The sequence below is a fragment of the Girardinichthys multiradiatus genome, chromosome 10 (genome assembly GCF_021462225.1).
Source record: "Girardinichthys multiradiatus isolate DD_20200921_A chromosome 10, DD_fGirMul_XY1, whole genome shotgun sequence".
In the NCBI taxonomy this organism is placed as follows: domain Eukaryota; kingdom Metazoa; phylum Chordata; class Actinopteri; order Cyprinodontiformes; family Goodeidae; genus Girardinichthys; species Girardinichthys multiradiatus.
This window is the reverse complement of record NC_061803.1, coordinates 21,054,662-21,081,302: the sequence shown is the minus strand read 5'-3', so window position 1 is coordinate 21,081,302 and position 26,641 is coordinate 21,054,662. Positions and strand designations below refer to the sequence as shown.

Genomic DNA, 26,641 nt, shown 5'->3' with positions numbered 1-26,641 from the left:
TTCAATATTTTTATAATCAATGATGCCAACAGCACCATTTTCTTACCAGCATCAGTTTGTGTAAAGAACACATATGTATGTTGTGCAATTTCTTTTATATCAACGTTTTTATATAATTAAGATAAATAAGCATAAGATTTTTCACAAAATCTTTTTCTAATCATTATAAACATTACTCAAAGGTGACTTTGAAACAAATTGAGATGTTTAGAATTTTTATGTGGCTAACACAAAGTTACAGTGGCTGGTGGAAGAAAAGTTTAATTCCCATCCCTGTATTTTAAGTGATTAACCATGAACATCAATTATTAGGATTTAATCTGTGTGAACTGAACTTTGAACTTCAATAACTTCTATTCGAAGGTTTTAAAGATATCTATTCTTTGTGGTTCTGGAAAAACATCACTTTTCACTGAAACCCTTTGTCCTCGACATGGGCCTCCTGTTTAAAATGCTGCTTTGCCAGGTTGTGCATGACATACCCTGCACAAATACAAAAACATGGACGACCTGTTCTAAGCTAAAAATACTGATTTACTGTAAGTTGTCAGTTTCCTGTTTGTTACTTCTTGTTTTTGTGTTATTTATGTTTTTTTTTAAATAGATTCAAGCAAAGTGTGAAACCAAGAGGAGTAAAAACAGCCTCATCCACAATGATGTGTGCAGTTAGCTTGATGTATGAGAACCTAAGCAATATCAAATGTGCTCATTACTGCAACATTAGACCACGAGGAGCTACATCTTTTCCCTTAGTGTTTGAGTCAGCATTTTTTTTTGGAAAAAAAATACATATCTTTTTATACAAATCTTCCAACAATCATTCTCACTTTAATTTGTCTGGAAATTCTTGAATTGTGAAAGGTTTACACTGAATTAAGAACGTTTTGGAATAAGCTTTTGGCCTTGCTTGTAAGGTATCAGCAGTGGTTTGGCAGCTGTGAAGAAAAACAATTCTTTTGTGGAGAGAAATAAGGATACTAACAGTGTTTAGACAGGAAGGAAGTCAGCCTGGCAGCCACATGTAGAGAGGAGAAATGTAGGAATTGGATGGTTGTGTGACTCCGGGAGTGAAGAGCGCACAGAGATAGAGGTAGAAAGTAAGACAGGAAAGGATGTAAATATCTACTGTTACATCTACAAGATATGTCTAAATACAACAAAAGACGGAATAAATCAGATGCACTTCATGTGATTCTCCTTAAGACCGAAGTGGGAAAATTGCATCACTGTTTCACTCTGCTTAATGCGTCAGTAACTCATCATCAATAAATTAAATAACCGTTTACATTTGGTATTAACATTTTGCTTCCCCTTAACTCTGAACTTACTTTGAGACTGCATTTTACTTTATTTATTCATCAAACAGGACATGGATGTGTGACTCAAGACCATGATGCAAAATTCTTGTTTTTATTATTGAGAAGTGGATTTATTTCACCAACTGATTTACAAAAGTAAAATGACATATATGTTTCAAGCTTTTTGTTGTTGGTAATTTTGATTAGTCTTTCTTAAAACTAAAGAAAACCCAAATTTTTGTTTCTCAGAAAATTTGACTATCACATATGACCATTAAAAAGGTTTCTACTTACAAAAGTGTCGGCTTACTGAAAAGTATTTCAATGTATGCACTCAGTACTTGGTTGGGGCTGCGTGAATTACTCCATCACTGTATCTTACCATGGGGACTTTCAGCTCTGCTGTACTGTTTGTTCTAGAGTCTCTGGCCTTCCTCAAGACAACACTCCATAGTTTCTCTGGGGGGTTTAAGTCAGATGAATTTGCTGGCCAATCCAGCACAGTGGTACCCATGGTTATTAAGAAAATATTTGTATTTAGGGAAGCACAGAGGGCTCTGAAATAGTTTTCTAAAAGTTACCAGCAGATGACATGGCTCCCCAAATAATATATATGTAAACTTCACAGTGGACCTCAAGCATCTTTGATCTTGTGCCTTTTCCCATGTTCCTTCAAACTCTGGGGTGTTGATTCCCAAATGAAATGCAAAATTTGCTTACTGAAAATTGGACTTTGGACCACTAAACAACAGTCCAGTCCTTTTTCTCATTTGCCAAGGTAAGATACTCCTGACATTGTCTATGGTTCAGGAGTGGTTTAACACAAGGAAATGTGACAGTTGCAGCCCATGTCCTGGATACATCAGTGTGTGGTGGCTCCTGAAGCTCTGACTCCAGCTATAGTCTGTGATTTCCAGCTACAATCCGTTAATAAGCTTTGCTTTGCAATCTTCTTAATGCTGTGGTTATCCCTGTTACTTGTACACCGTTTTCTACCAAGAAAGAAGAAAATATTATTTTGTTTTTATACTCTTATGCTTGCATATAAATGATGAAAAATGGATTAGAAACAATACAGGCCTCTGTAGTTTTGTAGTTAAATCAAACTCTTTTACTAAAGGTTAAATATTTTATATTATAATATTTATTTTAAACACAACTACAACCACATTTTCAGGTTACACTGCCAACGGTATACCTTTGTCACAAGAAGTTTTCTGATTTTTAAGTATTTTTATCGTAGAAAACATAAAATTCCTACAAATGTTTCTTTTGTTGTTTAGAGTCTTATGTTTAAACATAGTCATGAATATCTAATTATAATATAAGCGTAATATAAATGTTTTTTTCTTCAGGTTTGAGAAGGGGAGGATCTACACCTACATTGGAGAGGTGGTGGTGTCAGTCAACCCGTACCGTGCCATGAACATTTACGGCCGGGACACCATAGAGCAGTACAAAGGCCGTGAACTGTACGAGAGGCCGCCACACCTCTTCGCCATCGCTGATGCTGCCTACAAAGCCATGAAGAGGAGGAACAAAGATACTTGTATTGTCATCTCAGGTGACACAAGAAGCACAAAAAAGCTTTTCTTTCTTTACATTTCATGTTCAAATGGATGGGTTTTCTTTGTATTAATTGTCAAAAAATAAAGAGAAACTTTTGACTGTTTCTAAAATAAATATTCTGTTTGGCCAATTAGCAAGGATAATATGGATAAAGCACCACTCTGTGGTCACAGAAAGGATTGAGACCCTCTAAATCCTGACATCATTTCATGCATTAACTTGTGTTCTGAATGAAGGAAAGAAAATGCCAACTGGGTCTTAGTTTGTCACATTAATTCTCTTAGCAAAAAAACTAAAAGCAATAAAAGTCCTGATTTATACTGTGAAACTGTTTTAATTGTTTAAAGCATCTAACCACTCAAGGTCTGACTGCCAAATTTGCAAGACGTGCAAACCTCATCAGTGTTATCAGTGCCAAAATACTTTATGGTTATCTTTTTATTTCTTTCTTTTTATTGCAGGGGAAAGTGGTGCAGGAAAAACCGAGGCCAGCAAGTACATAATGCAATATATAGCTGCTATTACCAACCCTAATCAGAGGGCGGAAGTTGAAAGGTGAGCTGAGGTTTGGTAGCAAAAGAGCAAATATTGTCAGAGCTGGAGGAGATATGGATTATGTTCTGTTGGATTGCTCTAATAAGACAACAGCAAATGTACTCACATATTTCTACTGTTCTCTTGTTGTTTAGATTAGAGCATTTATACTTCTGGTGCTTGGATTTTAGTTGCCGAAGCTAGTCAGGCATGTTCTGTAGTAATTAATTTGGTTTCAGGCAACAGATTACTTTCATTGTTTTCACTGAGTCATTATCATGCCTGTAATCTCACATCATGGTGAGATAAAGTTACAGCAGAGAAGGTGTGGTCATTGTGTGAGGTAACTGAGCAGCAGGTGTGTGTGTCTTTATAGTACAGAAATATGTTATTGCACCAATAGTACAGAACATTCATATATGCTTTAGGGTGTACTTCGCCTGGATAGATATAAACAAGGGACCATAAGAAGAGCTTTATGTAAAGTAAATAAAGTGCAGGTCGGATATAGATGAGAGTTCATCGCGGATACGGCTGAAAGGTAAACTTCACAGATTAAATATTTGAGAATCCAGTGCTGATAAGATACACTGATCAGGCATAACTTGGTGTTGTAGTTTGTTAGTCCCATTTTGCAGCCAAAATACCCTTGACCCATTAAGCATGGACTCCACTAAACCCCTAAAGGTCTGCTGTAGTATCTGTCCCTATGATTTTATTATATCCTTTGGGTGCTGTAGGTTGTAAGGTAGGGCCTCCATGGATCTGACTTTTATTCAGGACATCTTACAGATGTGCAATTAGACTGAGATCAGGGAAGGTTGAAGGCCAAGTCAAGACCAGAAACTCATTGTTGTGCTCCTTAAAACATTCCTAAAGGATTATTGCTTTATAGCAGAGTGCCTTATCCTGTTAAGATGCCACAGCCATCAGGGAATACTGTTTCTAGAAAAGGGTGCACATGCTCTACCACAGTGCTTAGGTAGGAAGTAAGTGTTCACATAGATGGTGGGACGCAAGGTTTCTGAGCAGAACGTTGCCCAAATCATTACTCTCCCTCCTCCTGACTGCCTTCTTTCCTTAATGCATCCTGGTGCCATGTGTTCACCAGACAAGCACCCGGCCATCCACTTGATGTAAAGTAAAAGGTGACTCATCAGACGAGGTCTCCTTCCATTTTCTTCCATTGCTACATGATCCAGTTTCAATACTGCTCAATACTACCTGATGGGTCTACATAAACAAATTGGGATGCACTGTGTGTTCCAACACCTTTTGATTAGAACTAGCCTGAACCTTTAGAGCGGTTTGAGCTACAGTAACTCTTCTTTTAGATTAAACCACCCAGGTCAGTCTACATGCTTTACTAAGCTTTGGTTACCCCGACCCTGTTGGTGGTTCCTTGGAACACTTTTGATCACACACCACCTTTTTTATCTTTTGGCAGTGGTTTGACTTCAATTAATGATTAACCTGCTGTCAAGTATCGTGGAGGACCTGTGATGCTGTGGGACCTGGGAAAATTGTTGAGTGCATGAAATGCTAAACAAACTCTGGTGGTCTGTTCCAGAAAACTGACAAGATTTCTCATCTTGGTAGCGATCTGAAACACATGGCCAAATCAAGACAGAGATGGTTCACCAGATTCAAAATCAACGTCCTTTCATGGTCATCTCAGTTCTTAGACCTTTATTATTTTAGAAAATATATGTGGTGAGCTGATAAAAAGAGAGCATCATAGACTCTGGATGATCTAGAAATATTATGTAAAGAGGAAGGTCCAAGGATCGCGGTTATAGATACATATAATGCTATATTAAACTTTTTATAGAAAACTGTGCTGAACTTCCAGGCACAGGTTGTTCCATTAAATATTAATAGCTCGGTAACCAATAAATGTGGAACAAATTATTTCATCTACAAAATACTGCATATATATTCCAGAATGTAATAGTTTTTTTTTTTACCTCTAAGTTTAGAGAACTTATAGGTTGAATTTATTTTCTAAATATCTCAGTGTGCTACTTTGATAGATGAACTTTTTACATCCATTTACTTATTACCCATGCCCCTTACAATTATTTCTATTATTTGTACTTTACACTCTTTATAATGTAAACATTATACCTTTTAGATGCATAAACACAGATAAACAGTTTGTAGATATTAGATCAAAATTGATGTGTTTTTGAACGCTATACAGAGGTGATACAAAGATGTTACTGATGAATGTGGTTGCGCAGCATGTGGGTTTGTGTACTGTTTATAGAGTTTGATTAAATCTTCATTCTCAGTATTGAAAGTTTGAAACATTGCATTTCTTTGTTTTTACTTTGTGAAACGTTTCCTTTGTAACATTCCCGTCTCACAGAGTAAAAAACATGCTGCTGAAATCCAACTGTGTCCTGGAGGCCTTTGGAAACGCCAAAACCAACCGCAATGACAACTCCAGCCGCTTCGGCAAATACATGGACATTAACTTTGACTTCAAAGGAGATCCCATCGGGGGCCACATCAGCAACTACCTGCTGGAGAAGGTAAGGTGATGGGATATCGAAATGATTAAAACCGAATAAGCATGTTTGTATGTGTACAAATAATGTGTACAAATGCAAGCCTGTATACAAATGCTTAAAGTTATGTGCAGACGTTTTAGGAACTAAAAGTGATATGGGTGAACCTTTGAAGTACTGAAAACTGAGTAACAGTCCTAATGAACATACGCTACCTGCACACAATATTTCTTAGACATGCTTTTCAACAAGTACCTTTCAAAATTATTTAAATCCTGCTAATTTTCCTTGCTTTGGGATGTTAGAAACCCAACCTTTAGTGTATTTTATTGAAGGTAATTTTATTTTTGTGATTTTATTAAATCGCGGCTGTAGGTCCTTTAGTGGTATTTCTCAACTTTGCACGCAAAAATGTTGTTCCTTCTTTGAAAAACAGCTCAAGCTCAGTCACACTGGATGAAGAGCATTTGTGAAGATCAAATTTCAAGTCCTGCCCAGATTTTAGTTTGGATTTAGGTCTGAACTTTGAGTGAGCCATTCTAACACATTAATATGCGTCGATATAAACCATTCAGTTTAGCTTTGGTTGCTTGTTCAGGTTCCTAATCACAACAGATGGTGAATCTTCACTTAAGTTTTAGGGGTGATGAACCCTTGAACAGTTTTTATCAGGATTGCACTTTTTTTTATCTACCTGCCATGTTGCACTGTGGTTATAATGTCTTTAGGGTCTTCCGGCAAATTAGGTGTTTTGCTTGTACACCAACAATTTCATCAGACCTTCGGCCGCATGTTTTGGACACTCGGGTGAAGAGAGGGGCTGAGCTATCCACTGATCATCACCTGGTGGTGAGTTGGATCCGCTGGAGGAGGAGAAAGCCAGACAGACTTGGCAGGCCCAAGCGCATAGTGAGGGTCTGCTGGGAATGCCTGGCGGAGCCCTCGGCCAGGGATGTATTCAACTCCCACCTCCGGGAGAGCTTCGACCAGATCCCGGGGGATGTTGGAGACATAGAGTCCGAGTGGACCATGTTCTCCGCATCTATTGTCGATGCTGCTGCCCATAGCTGCGGCCGTAAGGTCTGCGGTGCCTGTCATGGCGGCAATCCCAGAACCCGGTGGTGGACACCGGCAGTAAGGGATGCTGTTAAGCTGAAGAAGGAGTCCTATCGGCTGTGGTTGGCTTGTGGGACTCCTGAGGTGGCTGACAGGTACCGTGAGGCCAAGCGTGCTGCGGCCCGGGCTGTGGCAGAGGCAAAAACTCGGGCCTGGGAAGAGTTCGGTGAGGCCATGGAGAAGGACTACCGATTGGCCTCGAAGCGATTCTGGCAAACCGTCCGGCGCCTCAGGAGGGGGAAGCAGTGCTTTGCCAACACTGTTTATAGTGGGGGCAGGGGACTGCTGACCTCGACTGAGGACATTATCGGGCGGTGGAAGGAGTACTTCGAGGATCTCCTCAATCCTGCCATCACGCATTCCGTGGTGGAAACAGAGGCTGGGGACTCGGGGTTGGATTCTTTCATCACCCAGGCTGAAGTCACCGAGGTGGTTAAAAAGCTCCGCGGTGGCAAGGCTTCGGGGGTGGATGAGATCCGCCCTGAGTACCTCAAGTCTCTGGATGTTGTGGGGCTGTCATGGTTGACACGCCTCTTCAACATTGCGTGGCGGTCGGGGACAGTGCCTCTGGACTGGCAGACTGGGGTGGTGGTCCCCCTTTATAAGAAGGGGGACCGGAGGGTGTGTTCCAACTACAGGGGGATCACACTCCTCAGCCTCCTGGTAAGGCCTACACCAGGGTATTGGAGAGGAGAGTCCGACCGATAGTCGAACCTCGGCTTCAGGAGGAGCAGTGTGGTTTTCGTCCCAGCCGTGGAACACTGGACCAGCTCTATACCCTCTACAGGGTGCTCGAGGGTTCATGGGAGTTTGCCCAACGGGTTCACATGTGTTTTGTGGACCTGGAGAAGGCATTCGACTGTGTCCCTCGTGATGCCCTGTGGGGGGTGCTCCAGGAGTATGGAATCGGGGGCCCTTTATTAGGGGCCATCCGGTCCCTGTACGAGCGGAGCAGGAGTTTGGTCCGCATTGCCGGCACTAAGTCGGACCTGTTCCCAGTGCATGTTGGACTCTGGCAGGGCTGTCCTTTGTCACCGGTCCTGTTCATAACTTTTATGGACAGGATTTCTAGACGCAGCCAAGGGCCGGAGGGGGTCTGGTTTGGGGACCAGTGGATTTCGTCTCTTCTTTTTGCGGATGACGTGGTCCTGCTGGCCCCCTCTAGCCAAGACCTACAGCATGCGCTGGGGCGGTTCGCAGCCGAGTGTGAAGCAGCTGGGATGAAGATCAGTTCCTCCAAGTCCGAGGCCATGGTACTCGACCAGAAAAGGGTGGCTTGTCCTCTTCAGGTTGGAGGGGAGTTCCTGCCTCAAGTGGAGGAGTTTAAGTATCTCGGGGTCTTGTTCACGAGTGAGGGAAGAATGGAGCGGGAGATCGACAGACAGATCGGTGCGGCTGCCACAGTAATAGGGGCACTGTGCCGGTCCATTGTGGTGAAGAGAGAGCTGAGCCGAAAAGCAAAGCTCTCAATTTACTGGTCGGTCTACGTTCCTACCCTCACCTATGGCCATGAACTTTGGGTCATGACCGAAAGAACGAGATCCCGGATACAAGCGGCTGAAATGAGCTTCCTCCGTAGGGTGGCCGGGCACTCCCTTAGAGATAGGGTGAGGAGCTCGGCCATCCGGGAGGGGCTCAGAGTAGAGCCGCTGCTCTTCCACATCGAGAGGAGCCTGATGAGGTGGCTCGGGCATCTATACTGGATGCCTCCTGGACGCCTTCCTCGGGAGGTGTTCCAGGCACATCCCACCGGGAGGAGGCCCAGGGGACGCCCCAGGACATGCTGGAGGGACTATGTCTCTCGGCTGGCCTGGGAACGCCTTGAGCTCCCCCTGGAGGAACTGGAGGAGGTGTCTGGAGAGAGGGACGTCTGGGCGTCTCTGCTGAGTCTGCTGCCCCCGCGACCCGGTCCTGGATAAGCGGAAGACGACGAACGAACGAACGAACCAACAATTTAAGATCTGGTCACATTTGACAAAAGGAGCTTCTTCCACATGATTTGTGGTACTGTCGTACAGTATACAAAAATTAAATTAAACATGGATAGTATGTATATGCTCAGTGTGTGACCTATAAATGCCATTGGTTACAGTTGATTTTATTTAAGGCAATTAAAAAAATGTATGCGACACTTTTCAAAATTAGATTTGTCAAAACTAAGAACAGTGTAGCATTTCCTTCCACTTCAGACCTATGCACTACATTTTGTTGATCTATCACACAAAATGCTTATAAAATATATTGATGTTTGTGGTTGTAATTCATCGGTGGGTCTGTATATCTTTGCAAAGATCTGCCACACATTTCAGACTGGTTTTATGTTGATCACTGATCAACATAAAAAAAACATAATTGAGTTCACTTAATATTGTGACTTTACCGAACAGTTTTTTTTCTGTCCATTTCCCCAAACAGTCCAGGGTAATTTTTCAGCAGGAGGGGGAAAGGAGCTTCCACTCATTCTACCAGGTGATTATATATGCACACCTGTTTGTATTTGCATGAACTGTGTTCTTGTGTTCTGTTGCACTAGCTTCCTTGTAGAGGTTTAAATGCTTGATTCTATCATGGAGAGGTTAATAATTTTTTTTATTCTTAGCCCTGCTTTGTCACGCACATCTATACATATGTTAAACTGGACAAAAGACCAGTCTGGCCAGTGGTTTTACACCGCTATAATAAGTATGAGCTTCAGTTCATCAAAAAGAACAGCGCCAGAGGATCGTATACTCAGATAAAATAAGACCATAAAAGGCAGGAAAGTCTGTGTTGTGAAAGGAAATTTGTGGTATTACCATTACATGTAAAGATAACTTCACAGGGCCTCGTTCACTATGACAAGTACTAAAATCTGCATCATGAGTCACTAAGAGCCCTCTTGTTCCTGTTTGTAGGAGTATATCAAGTTAAAAAAAGAAGTCACAGTTTCTTCTGGTTCTTATGAGAATAGTTAAGATATTTTCACAGATCCATTATTAATGAAGTTATTCTGCATCATGTACTTAATTCCTAATATTAACAACGTTCCAGTTTATGCAGTGATAATCCAACAAATGTGCCATTTGAAGGTTTGTAACAAAAATGTGCTTTATTTTGTCTCTCTAGCTGCTGAAAGGAGCTCCAGATTCCCTCTTACGCTCTCTTCACATTCAGAAAGACCCAATGGCCTACAACCACATCAAAGTTGGAGGCCAGATTAAGGTAATTTACATTCAGTTCATTCACACATGCACAGTCTACAGGTTACCGTATGCGGATCCATATGTACCCTTCATTATAGTTGGTGTAGCTTGCAGAAAAAGGGTAAGTATCAGAGTAACAATAAGTTTTTTTTTTTTTTTTTTTTACACATATGGGTACAGAAACTCCATATTTAGGTTTAAGGACCAGAGATTTTGTGATTGTTAAGTCAGAGTTGTTGCACAAAGAGCCTGATCCTTTTGAGGAGTTCTTTCAGAACTCTGCTGTGTGTCTCTGTTATTGAATGAGTTTAATGACTTGTAATAACCACATGGGAACAAAAACACTTGACAGAAACCAATTAGCCGCCGCCATTCGGCACAGCACAACCAAACAGCTGAGGTGTTGTTTTCCACTCTGTGCCTAAGTGACTTGTGTGTTATTAGCCAGACGTCACAGTTTAACACAAGCTGAACTAGAAATGCAACCTGCAAAAACTAATAGAGCAAACCACAAACGTCTGTTGGAAAATTTTGCTGATATTTGCTTCACTGTCCAAGTTTCTAGAAATAATAAATATGAATAAAGGACACTTTTTTTTTCTTCTTTGTGCTTTAAATAATGTAGTCAGTGTGTCTAAAGGATGTTTTTTTGTCTTTGCAGTCTGGCATCAATGATAGTGCTGATTTCAAAGCAGTGGCTGATGCCATGAAAGTAATTGGGTTCACAGGCGATGAGATTCAGACTGTTTACAAGATCCTGGCAACCATCCTACATCTGGTAATACACAGAGAACCTCAGTCCTGACTCTTTGTCTTAGTCGGGAAGATTTTTGCCTTTGCTATCTGGAATAAGATGAATACGATGGCTATTTTAAACAGTAAATATAAAGCTTTATCTCTGTATATTCTGTGAAAAAAAGGAACCTATTTATATCTAAATTAACAGTAAAAAAAAATGTAACGTACTGGAAAAGTCAAATTTTATTTTGTTTGCCATTTCTAGAGACATTATTCCTCATAAACGTTGAGTGTTATGCTTTCCTTTTTATAAATGTCAGACCTTGGCATTATAAGAATAAAGGACTCATTATCTTGCTTATCTTACCACCCAAATTATGGGAAAAAGTACCAAAATAACCTTGTATTTTAGTATTATTCTTTTTTTCCTAACCTTCTTGAAAATGTTATTTTATTCCATGTAAAAGTAAGGCTCATATAACACAATTTTAAAAATAGAAACACTTGATTAGTACAGTACCTATAAATGAAGACATTGATGCATAAAAATGGAACAGTTTTCAGGAATTAAAAACATGGACACATACAGTGCCTTGCGAAAGTAATCGGCTCCCTTGAATTTTTCAACCTTTTGCCACATTTCCGGCTTCAAACATAAAGATATAAAATTCTAATTTTTGTGAAGAATCAACAACAAGTGGGACACAATTGTGAAGTGGAATAAAATTTATTGGATGTGTCAAACTTTTTTAACAAATAAAAAACTGAAAAGTGGGGCGTGCAATATTATTCGGCCCCCTTGTGTTAATACTTTGTAGCGCCACCCTTTGCTGCAATTACAGCTGCAAGTCGCTTGGGGTATGTCTATCAGTTTTGCACATCGAGAGACTGAAATTCTTTCCCATTCTTCCTTGCAAAACAGCTGGAGCTCAGTGAGATTGGATGGAGAGCGTTCGTGAACAGCAGTCTTCAGCTCTTTCCACAGATTCTCGATTGGATTCAGGTCTGGACTTTGACTTGGCCATTCCAACACCTGGATACGTTTATTTGTGAACCATTCCATTGTAGATTTGGCTTTATGTTTTGGATCATTGGAAGATAAATCTCCGTCCCAGTCTCAGGTCTCTTGCAGACTCCAACAGGTTTTCTTCTAGAATGGTCCTGTATTTGGCCCCATTCACTTCCCATCAATTTTGACCATCTTCACTGTCCCTGCTGACGAAAAGCAGGCCCAAACCATGATGCTGCCACCACCATGTTTGACAGTGGGGATGGTGTGTTCAGGGTGATGAGTTGTGTTGCTTTTACACCAAACATCATTTTGCATTGTGGCCAAACAGTTTGATTTTGGTTTCATCTGACCAGAGCACCTTCTTCCACATGTTTGGTGTGTCTCTCAGGTGGCTTGTGGCAAACTTTAGACGAGACTTTTTATGGATATCTTTGAGAAATGGCTTTCTTCTTGCCACTCTTCCATAAAGGCCAGATTTGTGCAGTGTACGACTGATTGTTGTCCTATGGACAGACTCTCCCACCTCAGCTGTAGATCTCTGCAGTTCATCCAGAGTGATCATGGGCCTCTTGGCTGCATCTCTGATCAGTCTTCTCCTTGTTCAAGATGAAAGTTTAGAGGGACGGCCGGATCTTGGTAGATTTGCAGTGGTCTGATACTCCTTCCATTTCAATATGATTGCTTGCACAGTGCTCCTTGGGATGTTTAAAGCTTGGAAAATCTTTTTGTATCCAAATCCAGCTTTAAACTTCTCCACAACAGTATCTCGGACCTGCCTGGTGTGTTCCTTGGTCTTCATGATGTTCTCTGCGCTTTGAACAGAACCCTGAGACTGTCACAGAGCAGGTGCATTTATACGGAGACTTGATTACACACAGGTGGATTCTATTTATCATCATCAGTCATTTGGGACAACATTGGATCATTCAGAGATCCTCACTGAACTTCTGGAGTGAGTTTGCTGCACTGAAAGTAAATGGGCCGAGTAATATTGCACGCCCCACTTTTCAGTTTTTTATTTGTTAAAAAAGTTTGACACATCCAATAAATTTCATTCCATAAACATAAATCTTTATGTTTGAAGCCTGAAATGTGGCAAGAGGTTGATAAGTTCAAGGGGGCCAAGTACTTTCGCAAGGCACTGTATAGGTAATCTATAGTTTTAAATTCAAAAAGAATAATCTGGGGCTTTAACAATGTATGATTAAATCTACTACGCAAAAACTCCCTTTGTTTTGTTTTTTACTAGACCACTGATATAGATTTTTGTGGTGTGGGCCAGGACATTTGTCTAGGGGAACCACAAACCCAGACTGCAAAGTAGCCATAAGAAGCTATCTTACTACCTCAGATGCCAAAACACTCATATTTGCTGAGGCAATATTATTACTTTTACACTAAGAAATACAGCAATTGTTAAAAACATAGTTTTTGTAGTTTTTTCATTTTCCAGGAACAAATGTCTTATACATAAATAGAACATGGATAGTTTTTTCCAAAAGAAATATATTTGTTTATCTGTAGTAGGGATGTTAACTTCTGGAAACTGACATAGGGAACATTATTATTTTCTATTTACTTCATTTTGGTCTGTTAGGGTAGAGGGGTTTGTGGTGATATAATAAAATAAAATTCAACAACTTCTGGAACAAAAGCGTATCTAGGTCAGCATAGTTGTTAGCTGGCTTACTACTAACTCAAATTATTAATGGTGATATTTGCTTTGGTTATTTTGTGTTGAGTTAACTGCAAACACAAACCAATAGTAGCCTCCCTACACAACACTAAGGACCCACAATCTGTAACCATTTTGGTTCAAAATTGACACAATTTCTGGTTCGTATATATGTAAAGTTTGGAGTTTGCTTCCTTTTCACAACTGCACAAACACTAAATAATTTCACTACTTAATCTAGGTTTTGGTTAGATGTAAGGGTTCATGGTGCGTTTTGGATTTGGGACAAGAAAGCAAAGAATTTATGGATCAGAAAAATACTGAGAGTGGTGTGACCTAACAATTCAATAAAAACAGATCCTTAAACCAGATACTTCTCACTGGAGTGTTATAGTTGGTGTCTAACTGATTACTTGACCTGATAGTGCTGCCAGTAGCTTGTCAATGCTGAGATAAAATATTGTTTTAGTTCCATAATTTTCGCATGAATTTCTGCATTAATTCTTTCTTACTTAAAAACAAAATAAATTATTAAACCCATGTTCTGTCCTACAGGGAAACCTGGCATTTGGAGTGGACGGTGATGTTACGTTGATAGAGAACACAAAACTAGTTTCTGTGATCAAGGAGCTTCTTTCTACCAAGGAGGAAAATGTGGAGAAGGCTCTGCTGTATCGCACCGTGGCCACAGGTCGAGATGTCATTGAAAAACAGCACACAACACAGGAGGCCAGTTATGGGCGAGATGCTTTAGCAAAGGTTATTTTTGGGCACTAGTTATAGTGACCCTTTTGTGTTTTTATACCAGCACTAAAGAGATTAAAGCAGAGGTCTCTACATTCCTGCAGGGTTGTGACATTTCACTTAGTGCTTGGCATTACTTATGATTCTACTTATGGTAGTTCACTGTAACATGAGTCACAGTGTTTTGACACCAGACAGAGGCTGAACATTGTGGAGGATGCAGTACATGTAGGCAGCTGTATGAGCAGCGCAGTGAGGCTGCAAACAAAAGACTGACTCACTGATATTTGGACATTTTGCATCCCATTTCTCAGGTGTTCCTGCTTAGCGTTTCAGCCCTGAAATACTCTGCACACAAATAAGCATAGAATTTCCCTCCACACTTCTTAACATTTAACATTTTGTCTTCCTCAGGCAATGTATGAGCGTTTGTTCTGCTGGATCGTTGGACGCATCAATGATATTATTGAGGTGAAAAATTATGATGCTAGAGTCCATGGGAAGAACACAGTCATCGGAGTGTTGGACATCTATGGGTTTGAAATTTTCCAGAACAACAGGTGACAATAAAGAAAGAAAGAAAAAAAGAAACTTGAAAAATAGTTGGGTTTTTTTTGCATTTATACCAGTATGTCAGTATTTCAAACTTTGTTTTTTTGTGTTTTTATAACCCTAACCCTTTTGATTTTTGTATTTGTAGCTTTGAACAGTTTTGCATCAACTACTGTAATGAAAAGCTGCAGCAACTTTTCATTCAGCTGGTTCTAAAGCAGGAACAGGAGGAGTATCAGAGAGAAGGCATCCCCTGGAAACATGTATGATGTTTTTTTTTAAGTTTTTCCATATGAAACTCTAATATTTGTGTTTGAGTAGGCAAATGGCTACTGAGTTTAGTCTATAGCACTGGTTGTCAAACATTTTAGATGTTTTCAAACCATGGGCCCAGCCATTTTTATATTCTTCTGAGTGTGTGTGAATATGCACAGACCTGGTTAAGCACAACATTTTTGTCAAGGCTGAAGAGACGATTGTTGTCAGCCTTAGATCTATGGCTATAACTCCTGCATTTAGCACCGTTAGTGACTTGTCTGGCTGGGTTTTAATTTGTGCATTACATTGCGTAGTCAGTTAGGGGTTTTAATGTTGAAGAAATGTTTGAAACAACTGAGATGTTACAATACAAACAGCTGGATGTTGCTTTGATATATTCGTTAAAGTTTATATATTCAGAAATAAATGTTTAATTGAAAGTTTTTGCGATTTTATTTTTTAACTAATTAATATTTTTTACAACATAAACACACACAAAAGTATCGAAAACTGGTACCGATGAGTACTGCTATCAATTCCCGGGTACCGGATATTGGTACCGCATCAGTTCAAATGTGAAAGGTACCCATCCCTACACAGAAGTCCAATAACGAAACACCACTCAGGCTCAGATCAGGGAGGCCATTCCTCCCAATAACACCCCTCCAGGTGTCGCTGTCGTTTCCCACGAGCGTTGAAGTCCCTCAGCAGAACTGAGTCTGCTGAGACAAACTCCAACACCCCGTCAGGGACACAAAGAATGCCGGGCATCATGCGCCTCTGCTTGGCCGGTAGGTCAAACAACAGTCAGTGACCTCTCCCTGACTTGAAGGCGCAATAAGACGACTCTCTCATCCACCGAGGTAAACCCCAACATGAGATGAATGAGCTGTGGGGCGACAAGCAAACCCACTTAAACCCACCGCCCCTCCCTACGGGCCACTTCAGAGGAGAGGATAGTCCAATCTCTTTTAAGGAGTTGGGTTCCAGAGCCTAAGCTGTGCGTGGAGGTGAGTCGGACTATTTCTACCTGATATCGCTCAACCTCCCTCACAAGCCCGGGCTCGTTCAAGCTCAGTCCCTCATGACTCCCTCTGTAGGTGGTCGGCCCACTCGGCGATAGCCTCATTTGGGCTTTGCCCAGCTGGGTCACTTTATTGACAAGCCCCGACTCCAGGCCCGGCTGCAGGGTGGAGCCCCGCCGCACTGGACGATGTCACCGGCCTTGTTGTGCCTGTCCTCATAAAGGCTTCTGAACCACTCTTTGTCTGACCCGTCACCCAGAGCATGTTTGCAATGGAACACCCAACATGTGAAAGAGCTATAATAAGCTTTCCTTTGTTGGCTACATTCACTAATGGCTAATGCTAGCACCAGGAAGGTCAAATGTTTACATCCAACACAGAGGTAATTTGACTGACAGAGCAAAAAAAATCCTGTCATAATATATTTTTACCCATCCCTTTTTTTTGTAAATGCTGATAATAAAAAATTAGAACAAATTAGTTTTAGAATCAAGTTCTCTGTTTTGGGAACAAACTAAATTCTATTACTGATTTGTTCTCACTTCCAAATTCCTCAAGATTCAGTTTTATTTATATAGCGCCAATTCACAACACATGTCGTCTCAAGGCACTTCACAACAGTCAGGTACATACATTCCAATTAATCCTAACCATTGAACAGTGCAGTCAGATTCAGTTATTTATTCAAATTGGATAAAAAGTTTTTCTACCTAAAGAAACCCAGCAGATTGCATCCAGTCAGTGACTTGCAGCAGTCACTCCTCCCGGATGAGCATGTAGAGACAGTGGACAGTCACTGGGGTTGACTTTGCAGCAATCCCTCATACTGAGCATGCATGTAGCGACAGTGGAGAGGAAAAACTCCCTTTTAACAGGAAGAAACCTCCAGCAGATCCAGGCTCAGTGTGAGTGGCCATCTGCCACGACCAACTGGGGGTTTGAGAGAACAGATCAGAGACGCAAAAAGAACAAAGAAGCACTGATCCAGAAGTACTTTCTATGGGAAGGAAAAGTAAATGTTGATGGATGTAGCTCCTTTAGTCGTTTCATCTAGAAAGAAAGAACAGATAAACTTTGAGCCAGTTTTCAAGGTTAGAGTCTGAAAGAGAGCACATAGAGTTTGGTACAGTTAAGCTCAGTCAATCACCATGTCTAGGAGAGAGAAAGGGTTAAACACTAAAAGACAGGGCCATGTGTATCATCGGTAGAGGTTGAGCATTAAGTTGTTGCTAGCAGAAGCTCGGACGATGCCCCTCTCCAGAAAGGTATCACAGGTAGACACAGAGTCAGGCCGGGTGTAGCTTCTAGGAAGAGAAAAGAGAGAACAAGGTTAAAAGCTGAAATAACAGCAAATAATGCAAAATTGGAGAGTAGTGTGAGAATGTAGCGAAGAGGGTGAAAGTGGTCGTTATGTCCCAGCAGCCTAAGCCAATAGCAGCATAACTACACAGATAGTTTCAGTTCAGATTATTTAGTTAAACGGCGCTTATTTACAACAATGTCATCTCAAGGCACCTCACAAAGGGTCCCACTGATGGTCATTGTTATACTAAAAACCACAATGATTGGGATACCTCCCTCTGTCAGACTGATTATAACCATTGGAAAAGAGAAGGGGTCATACAGGTAGCCGGTTTAGGCTAAACCTGGCTCCCTCCCTGATAAACCAAGCCACTCGAACTATAAGCTTTATCAAAAAGGAAGGTTTTAAGCCTAGCCTTAAAAGTAGACAGGGTGTCTGCCTCACGGACTAAAACTGGGAGCTGGTTCCACAGGAGAGGAGCCTGATAACTAAAGGATCTGCCTCCCATTCTACTTCTAGAGACTCTAGGAACCACCAGTAAACCTGCAGTCTGAGAACGAAGTGCTCTGTTAGGAACATATGGACCAATCAGATCTCTGATGTATGATGGAGCTAGATCATTAAAGGCTTTATATGTGAGGAGGAGAATTTTAAATTCTATTCTAAATTTAACAGGGAGCCAATGAAGGGAAGCTAAAATAGGAGAAATATGATCTCTCTTTTTAATTTTCATCAGAACTCTTGCTGCAGCATTTTGAATCAGCTGAAGGCTTTTAACTGCATTTTGTGGACATCCTGATAGTAACGAATTACAATAGTCCAGCCTTGAAGTAGCTAGATAAACCTTGGTCTCAAACATAGATAACAGTGAATAACAATATTGTATAATTTTATTGGTTATGGTTTTCAACCATTTTTTAATTGGTTTTCTTGTTCCTTCATTTGTATATAGTTAATTAGTGTTCTGTATTCTTTCATTTTGTTGGTTAGTTTTAGTTGAATTGTTCTAGCATATTAAAGAGTTTGTTGATTAGAGTATTTTTGTCTTGGAGTTGAACTGTTTCTGTTAATAAATTATTATATTGAGAATATTGTGTGCTATTTATTAACACCAGTACTCAAATCACTCTTTTATCTATTGTCTTAATAACTCGTCATATTGGGGTGGTCTTCCCAAGACAAACGTTGACAGGCCGAATGGTTTTTAATTATATATTAAATGATATAAGCATCCTGATTGCACAACATCAGAGAGACAGCCTGGAAAAAGAAATTGTCTTCGTGGTGTATGTTTTTTTTCAAATGTAGCGCCGACCTGAAAGTAAAAGTCTAAACAGTTTTTGTCCATGATGTGTGGGGTCTGCAGAGATTTTAGCGCCCATTTTCCTAACCCTAGACCTGTACAGGTCCTGGATGGAGGGAAGGTCAGCCCTGATGACCTAATTGTTCAATGCAATTTGCACCTGTCCTATTCTGTGGATGAGCCAACCCACTCAGTAATGGATGTGCACAGGACAGACTGAATAATTTTGGTGCAGAAGATGACAAGCAGCTCCTGTGGAAAGCTGTACTTACATTGCCGCAGGAAGTACAGTCACTGCGGGATCTTCTTCCAAACAGTGTCTTTGTTTGAGGATCATCTCGAGTACAGAGAAAGGGTGGGTTCCTAGTAACCAGAGGTGATCCACAGTAGACAGTGTTTTATATACGTAAAAGGTGGGAGTTCTTGGTGCATTTAGTCAACTGAATCTTTTTTGTTTGATTTATTAGCATTTAACCTACTGATCAGAGGAAAGGTACCTGATTCCCATCTGTGCCCAATTGAATGGTGCATCTCTACTCATAATATTTTGCTGTAAATACTTTTAATGCAGGTTTGTTTTGTTTTGCCATTGTTTTTGAAGTCAAACATGTGTTTTGAAACACACATTTGCCAGACATTTATTTTTACTTGCTTTCAAATGCTTTCAGCATATTTCATGTAATTGTACATTTTTGTCTTCCAAACTGAAGTCAGTTTAATCCTCTCTCATGTTTTCTAGATTGATTACTTCAACAACCAGATTATTGTTGATTTGGTTGAGCAGCAGCATAAAGGTATCTTCTCTGTTCTGGATGAAGCCTGTATGAATGTGGGCAAAGTCACGGATGAGGTCTTCCTGCAGGGACTGAACGTCAAACTGGCAAAGCACGCTCACTTTACAAGCCGCAAGGTAGGAAGAATGAACTGGGCATAGTTGTTTTATTTGTGTTATTATTTACAACAGAGTTTGGTCTTTGAGGTTGGGCAATGCCAAAGCTGCCAAGCCTTCTTGTAGTTGGTTCTGTTTGAAATCGATTTGGGATCCACACCTCACATTGTTTTCTTCAATTTACCTTTCTCATGTAGTTATGTGCTATATTGCAAAGGCTATTCTTGTCTAAATGCATTAAATATGCACTTCAATGATAACATCTGTATACAAATGTATATAATGTGAAATTCTGACCCTCTTAAAATAATCCTGAAGCAGAATATCAGCTTTTGCACATACTTGATGTAGCGGTACTAACCTGAGAACAGCAGAGGGCAGGTTTCTCCAAGCATTAAGTAGTTCTTAGCGCTGCAAGTGGAGACTGAACATAATCCTGTTAGTTTAAACAATCAGGAAGATTCACAGTCTTATTCACTCAAATGGTCTATTCAGACTCGTCAACAAAAGCCAAGCAAAATAAATGTATTGTCATTCATGTTTGGGAAACGGTTAGCTTGGTTCTAATATCTCATCTTTTATGATCCAGGTAGTATGATGATATATGACATGTAAAGGGCTGTTTGGGGCAAATGCTAAAAGATGTCAAACTACGTAGGTGGTTCTGACTGAGGTCTGCTGCAGTCTACTCTGTGAACACCAGGGGTCAACCACCGTGAAAGGAATTGTTTGTGGGAGTCTGACTCAACACTTTCCACAAGTGATGTCACTGTCAGTTTATAGCAGTGTGGTGGAGACATATTACAGATTTATGAGAAGAGCCATACAGAAAGGCTAAAGTTGAGAGAGAAAAAGAGCGAAGGATATGCTGATGTAGTTTTGACAAGATGTGTGTGAGGGAAGCTGTGAACTGAAATATATAAATCAACACGCTGCAGAGTGAGGCTGTTTCATTAGTGTTCAATATCTTCATGTTCCCATGTGATGCAAACAGCTGGCAGGCAATGATTCCTGCAGAAAGTGGTACCCACCATAGTTCAGGGTGAAAATACAACCTGATGACAGGCAAGCTGTGAATCCAGAAGGGCTGAGGTAAAGAGTGTACTGCATCCGTGAAACTGTCTTTCTTCCTTTCATCCTTGAGTCTATATGCTCTTCACTATGAGTCTTCTTCTGCTGCTTTCAAAGACATGAAGGGTTTCAGTATACACTTATCCTGCTGGTGCTTCCTGGATCTAATATCTGTATGAATCAATATTGTCTGGAAACCTTTTGGTTTCCTATTCTGTTTGAAGTCCTGTTCCTGTGCAATGTTTCTGTGAGTTGAGGAAGTTGTTTGAATTGTTCATTCTTCAGTGGATCTCCACAGAAATTCTGAAGGATTGAATGGTCTAATGTTCAGTGTTTATACAGACAGGTTTTTAGCTTGATATTTAATTTAGGAGTCTGTTTTGAGAACAAAAAATAGCAAGTTTCAAACAAATTGTTATATCAAATAAATTATAATTTCATTTATTAAAGTTATATGTTATTATTTATTATAAATAATAAATACAGTTATTATGTAAATGTATTTACATTTACATAATAAATGGGGGGAGGGTGCTGGTTTGGACAACTTGTCTTTTATAGTATTTCTGGTACTTTATTGTGACAGATTCTGCCACCTACAGGTTACATTGATTTTTTTTTTTTTTAAACAAGCTGTTAAGGTTGTACAGAACACCCACAAACCACTATTACAGACAACTACCTTTTACATTTCAAACACAAATAACATATCACTTATTTTAAAAGACAGACCCAGAAATGTTTGTTTTTTTTGTTTTTGCAGCAATTTATTTTTTTTTTAGATCTACATTTATTATTAGACTTCAGATGATTTTAACTGGGAAGGAAAAGAAAAAACAAAAGAAATACTCTTGCTGTTTTATTATGCCCTAACATTTTTATCTCTAAGGCTATGTTTAGGATGTATGGTGGTTCTTGGAAAACATTTGGAAATCACAAATCTTTGAGGATAGGAATTGCACTGGAGCTCTCCAGACTCTCTAACCCCCTCTGATTCTCCAGCCTCCACAGTTCGCACCTTTACCTTTGCAGGCAGACTAAAGCAGATGTGCAGGTTGAAGAAGGGAAGGAAGAGTGAGAAATAAAGAGGAGTTGGTGTTGTGGGAGAAACTAAGAATTAAATGTGAGGTGAGATAACCACAACAAGAGACAGCAAGAAAGAAAGTTGTTGAGGCATGTGAAAAGGCTGCATGATAATCACAGTTACTGCATATCTACAGGTAATGATGTTTGACATATTTTCAGCAATGTTATAAAGGCTCGCAGTTTTGCTTTTCCATCAGAAATGGTATTCCAGCAACAGCAGCATGTTTTTTTCTCTTGACTGAAAGTTCCTTTGATGAACCTTTGTTGCATGCCCTGTAAGAAACACCAGAGAAGTGAAGAACACTAAGAGACAGCTGTGCAGTACCTTCAAAAAGTACTCTCATTGCTTGTGTTTTATGTGTTTTATTGGGATTTTATGCAATAGACAAACCCAAAGTTGTTTGAAAATTGTTAAAATGTTTTACTAATAAAAATCTGAAAATGTGTGCCATGCATTAATATTCAGTAGAGTCACTACTTTGCAGAATCCCTTTCCAGAGCCGACTCATCCATTAAGCAATATAGGCAAATACCAAGGGGACCGTGGTTAGCAGGGGGCACCTCAAAATTGGAAAGAAAGAAATTCACCTTTAATATAATTATATTAAAACTAGTTATTACTATTAACTCTTAAAATGGAAAAGCTAACACAGATTTAAAAGCAAACCAATGCCAAATTAATATTACTACAGGAAACTAGAAATGTACAACTGTAGCAGGAGAGGTGTTTGAGTAGGTAGTGACATTAGGGATGGGTACCTTTCACATTTGAACCGATATGGTCCTGATGCCCGGTACCTGGGAATTGGTAACAGTACTCAATGGTACCAATTTTCGATACTTTTGTGTGCGTTTAATAAATGTTAATTTCTTTAATAATAAAATCTCCAACTTTTTCAGTATTTATTATTTATTTCTCAATACATAAACTTTAACGAATATATGAAAACAACATCCAACTGTTTGTATCGTAACATCTCAGTTGTTTCAAATATTTATTCTCCCATGTTGCTGGCTGCAGATGACGACTTGCTAACAGATGACTTGCTAACGTAGATCTGAGGTTGTCGAAAATTGTGAATTTTCTAAGCTCTGAGAAAAATCTTTTGCTTCCTCAGATTAGAAGTATTCCCACCGCTAGCCTTGCTGTTCATGTCACGAATATTGCAGCGAGCGGAGCCGGGGCCCCATCCTGTAGCGAGGCCTGGAGTCGGGGCTACTCCTTGCGGGACCAGCTGGGCCAAGCCCGAATGAGGCCATCCCCGAGTGGGCCCACCACCTACAGAGGGAGTCATGAGGGACTGAGCTTGAATGAGCCCGGGCTTGTGAGGGAGGTTGAGCGATATCAGGTAGAAATAGTCCGACTCACCTCCACGCACAGTTTAGGCTCTGGAACCCAACTCCTTAAAAGAGATTGGACTATCCTCTGCTCTGAAGTGGCCCGTGGGGAGGGGCGGTGGCTTTAAGTGGGTTTGCTTGTCGCCCCCCAGCTCATTCATCTCATATTGGGGTTTACCTCGGTGGATGAGAGAGTCGTCTTATTGCGCCTACAAGTCAGGGAGAGGTCACTGACTGTTGTTTGACCTACGGGCCAAGCAGAAGTGCATGGTACCCATCATTCTTGGTGTCCCTGGCGGGGGTGTTGGAGTTCGTCTCAGGGACTCAGTCATTCTGCTGAGGGACTTCAACGCTCGTGGGAAGCGCCAATAACACCTGGAGGGGTGTTATTGGGAGGAATGGCCTCCCCGATCTGAGCCTGAGTGGTGTTTCGTTATTGGACTTCTGTGTAGGGATGGGTACCTTTCACATTTGAACCGATGCGGTACCAATATTCGGTACCTGGGAATTGATAGCAGTACTCAACGATACCAGTTTTCAGTAATTTTGTGTGTGTTTATGTTGTAATAAATGTTAATTTGTTTAATAATCCCAAAATGTTTAAATTTAACATTTATTTCTCAATATATAAACTAAAAACGAATATATCTAAACAACATGTATTGTATTGTAACATCTCGGTTGTTTCAAACATTCCTTCTCCCATGTTGCTGGCTGCAGACGACGACTTGCTAACGGATGAAGGCGTGCTAACAGCGGCGAATGCAGGAGTTGTAGCTGTAGATCTGAGGTTGTCGAAAATTGTGAATTTCCTAAGCCCTGAGAAAAATCTTTTTGAAAATCATTTTGAAAAGTGGAGCCATACTTTCGAGCGCTGTCTATTAGTCATGCTTTGTTGACTGTACCAGCGGCTACTGACATCATTATGCTCTTGTGCGTCCAATGCTGTGTCCATGTCCAGCATGGAAAATCTCCCATCATGGTACCGTTTGAGTTTATGTGAAAAGGTACTTGGTGGTACCGACGGAATTCAGTCGGTACCTATAAAAGTACCGAATTCGGTACCCATCACCCTCTTGTCCCTCTTGGTGACAAGAGGGTGAAAAATTCTCCACCTCAAAAGATATATCCATGGCGAAACTACCAGCGTCACTCTGGTCACTCAATGTCAAATTAAGCTAGCTGCCACTTTCCCTAATCCTCCTGACCACACCCTATCTTAACCTCCTCTGCTCATCCCCACACTTGGCCGTGCCCCTCAGTGTGTCTTGGCACTGCCCACTGTGGTGGCATTTTTCAAAATTTGAGGGCGGGGTTTTGCATCGGGTTTAGTTCCACTTTCTGTGATCGATGTTAAATATTTATCATAGCACCACAGACAATGTCGCCTGTGTGGGAGAGAGAGAGAGCAGTCAGTGTTACGTACCAGTGCGTGATTATGGAGGTCTTCAGCTACTTATGATGATTAGTAGGGTTACCATTCATAGGTGTAAATATCTCTCTCTGTCTCGCCAGTTTGCTGCAACACATTTGAGCCTCCTGTTGTTTTATACATTTTTATGCAATACTTATAAATGTAAATGCAAAGTTATAAAAGAAAATGTAAAAAATAGATCTTGAAAGAGTACAGGTCTCTTCGGAAGTAAATAAACTTTTTTCTTTACTGAGAAACATTGTCCACACTGCAGAGGGTGTGACCTGGTTATCAGCACCTGTAATGCATTCGGCAATGATCTCACTGTGGTCTTCCCATGTTGTTAATCTACAACAACTTCATTTCATGATCTGTAACATCTCACTTTTTTTCTCCCCCAGTTGTTTTCTGTTTTCATCATTCGGTTTTCCTTCAGTTTCCTTGAGTGCGCCTTTCACATAGATCCCAGCACATGGCATGTACAGGTGCAGCATACTAACAAGATGTTTGTGGATGTGTCCTCCACCAGCTGCTACATGTATGAATTCATGTAGGGGGGATGTGCTAGGAGGTACAGCTTTCACACACCATGTGTTCATTGTGATAATCATCGAAACCAAGTGGTCATTAATACGTGGGAGGTACAAGGTCAGAAACGACATGTGGAGGAGTCTAAATGATGCCTCTGAGGGAGGGGATGTTATGTCCAACAGGGCAGCACTGTGACTTTTCAACATTCTGGACCGGGTTTATACTCATCCTTCTGTTTAGAGCCAGGCTGTGACTTGATATGTTGTGGTTTAATGCCCTGATAGCTACTGCAGAGATTCAGAGATGATTAGATGCTGCTCATCAGGAGGTCTGGCTTGTGCGTTGGTACATGTCTCTTTATTCCTGGGACACAGATTATCAGGGCACAGGTGGCTAAAAGGATTGCTGGAAAAGTGAAAGTGATGGTAGGTGCATGGGAGCATAATGACTGGCAGGAGCAGAGGGAGATGAAGATTAAGGCGGAGGTCTGGTTTATTGGCAGTCTATCAACAAAATCTGTGCTGTAGAAAAGAAGGCCAAATAGTTTTAAACCAACTGTGTTTGCAAAAAGTTTTTATTACTAAAAATATGCTTTAGTAAAAACAAATACCAACTCATATGTTAGATAGATTCACAACACAGAGTGAACTATTACAAATGTTTAATTCTGTTAAATTTGAATGTTACATTTAAGCAATAAAAATATTTTCTTAAATATTTTAGACATTTTGTTTTGCCCATAAAGAAAATAGCTGAAACAGTTTGGGTCAACTAAAGAGGTATGCTGCAGATGGTCATAAAAACCCTTCACAAGAAGGTTAAGACACAATAGGGTCTTGCCTAAAAAGCTGGCTGTTGCCCAGTGGTCCAAAGTCCTATTTTCAGATGAAAGTAAATTTTACATTTCCTTTCTTCTATAGGTGCAGTGTGAAATTTTCTTGTCCCTTTTAAAAATCAATGTGGCAATGAATATGCAAGTATATCTGCACCCCAGTGATTGATTTCGATTATTGACACCTCTATCGATCAGTCAGGAAAAGGTTCACAATTGCCTCGGAACAACCAAATGTTAGATCCAGAAAGAACAACATCTCAAATATATTTTGCTGAAATGTATTCTCTTAATTAGTTTAAAACTGATAAGTAGTTGGCAAGTAAGCAGCCATTCAGATTACAAAATATAAACTTAAAAGCAAGCACTTTTTAGCAATAAAATGACAAGATAACACTAGCTAGATGAGTTCTTATCCTTAATGTAAGTACATGCCTTTGATTCAGTTCAAGAACTAATTAGAAAACTTGTTTCTTAACAATATAAACAAGGACCTATCCATTCATCCATCCATTGTCTTTTGCTTATCTGAGATTGGGTCATGGGGCTAACAGGTCCAGCAGAGAAACCCAGACATTTCTCTCCCTATTAACACGCTCCAGCTCATTCCCTGGGATCCCAAGGTGTTTCCAGGCCAGACGGGTTATGTAGACCAACA

General features: G+C 40.4%; 1 protein-coding gene across 1 annotated transcript in view; it reads left to right on the top strand.

Annotated features, from left to right (window-relative positions):
* The window catches only part of myo1d (myosin 1D), a 143,976-nt gene that overhangs the window by 32,965 nt on the left and 84,370 nt on the right, over positions 1-26,641 (top strand). The window contains exons 2-11 of the mRNA XM_047377517.1: positions 2,654-2,862; positions 3,329-3,422; positions 5,773-5,938; positions 9,446-9,499; positions 10,136-10,231; positions 10,874-10,990; positions 14,193-14,396; positions 14,796-14,941; positions 15,082-15,196; positions 19,562-19,732. Of these exons, the coding sequence (XP_047233473.1) occupies positions 2,654-2,862; positions 3,329-3,422; positions 5,773-5,938; positions 9,446-9,499; positions 10,136-10,231; positions 10,874-10,990; positions 14,193-14,396; positions 14,796-14,941; positions 15,082-15,196; positions 19,562-19,732 (1,372 nt within the window). The remainder of the gene's footprint in view (positions 1-2,653; positions 2,863-3,328; positions 3,423-5,772; positions 5,939-9,445; positions 9,500-10,135; positions 10,232-10,873; positions 10,991-14,192; positions 14,397-14,795; positions 14,942-15,081; positions 15,197-19,561; positions 19,733-26,641) is intronic.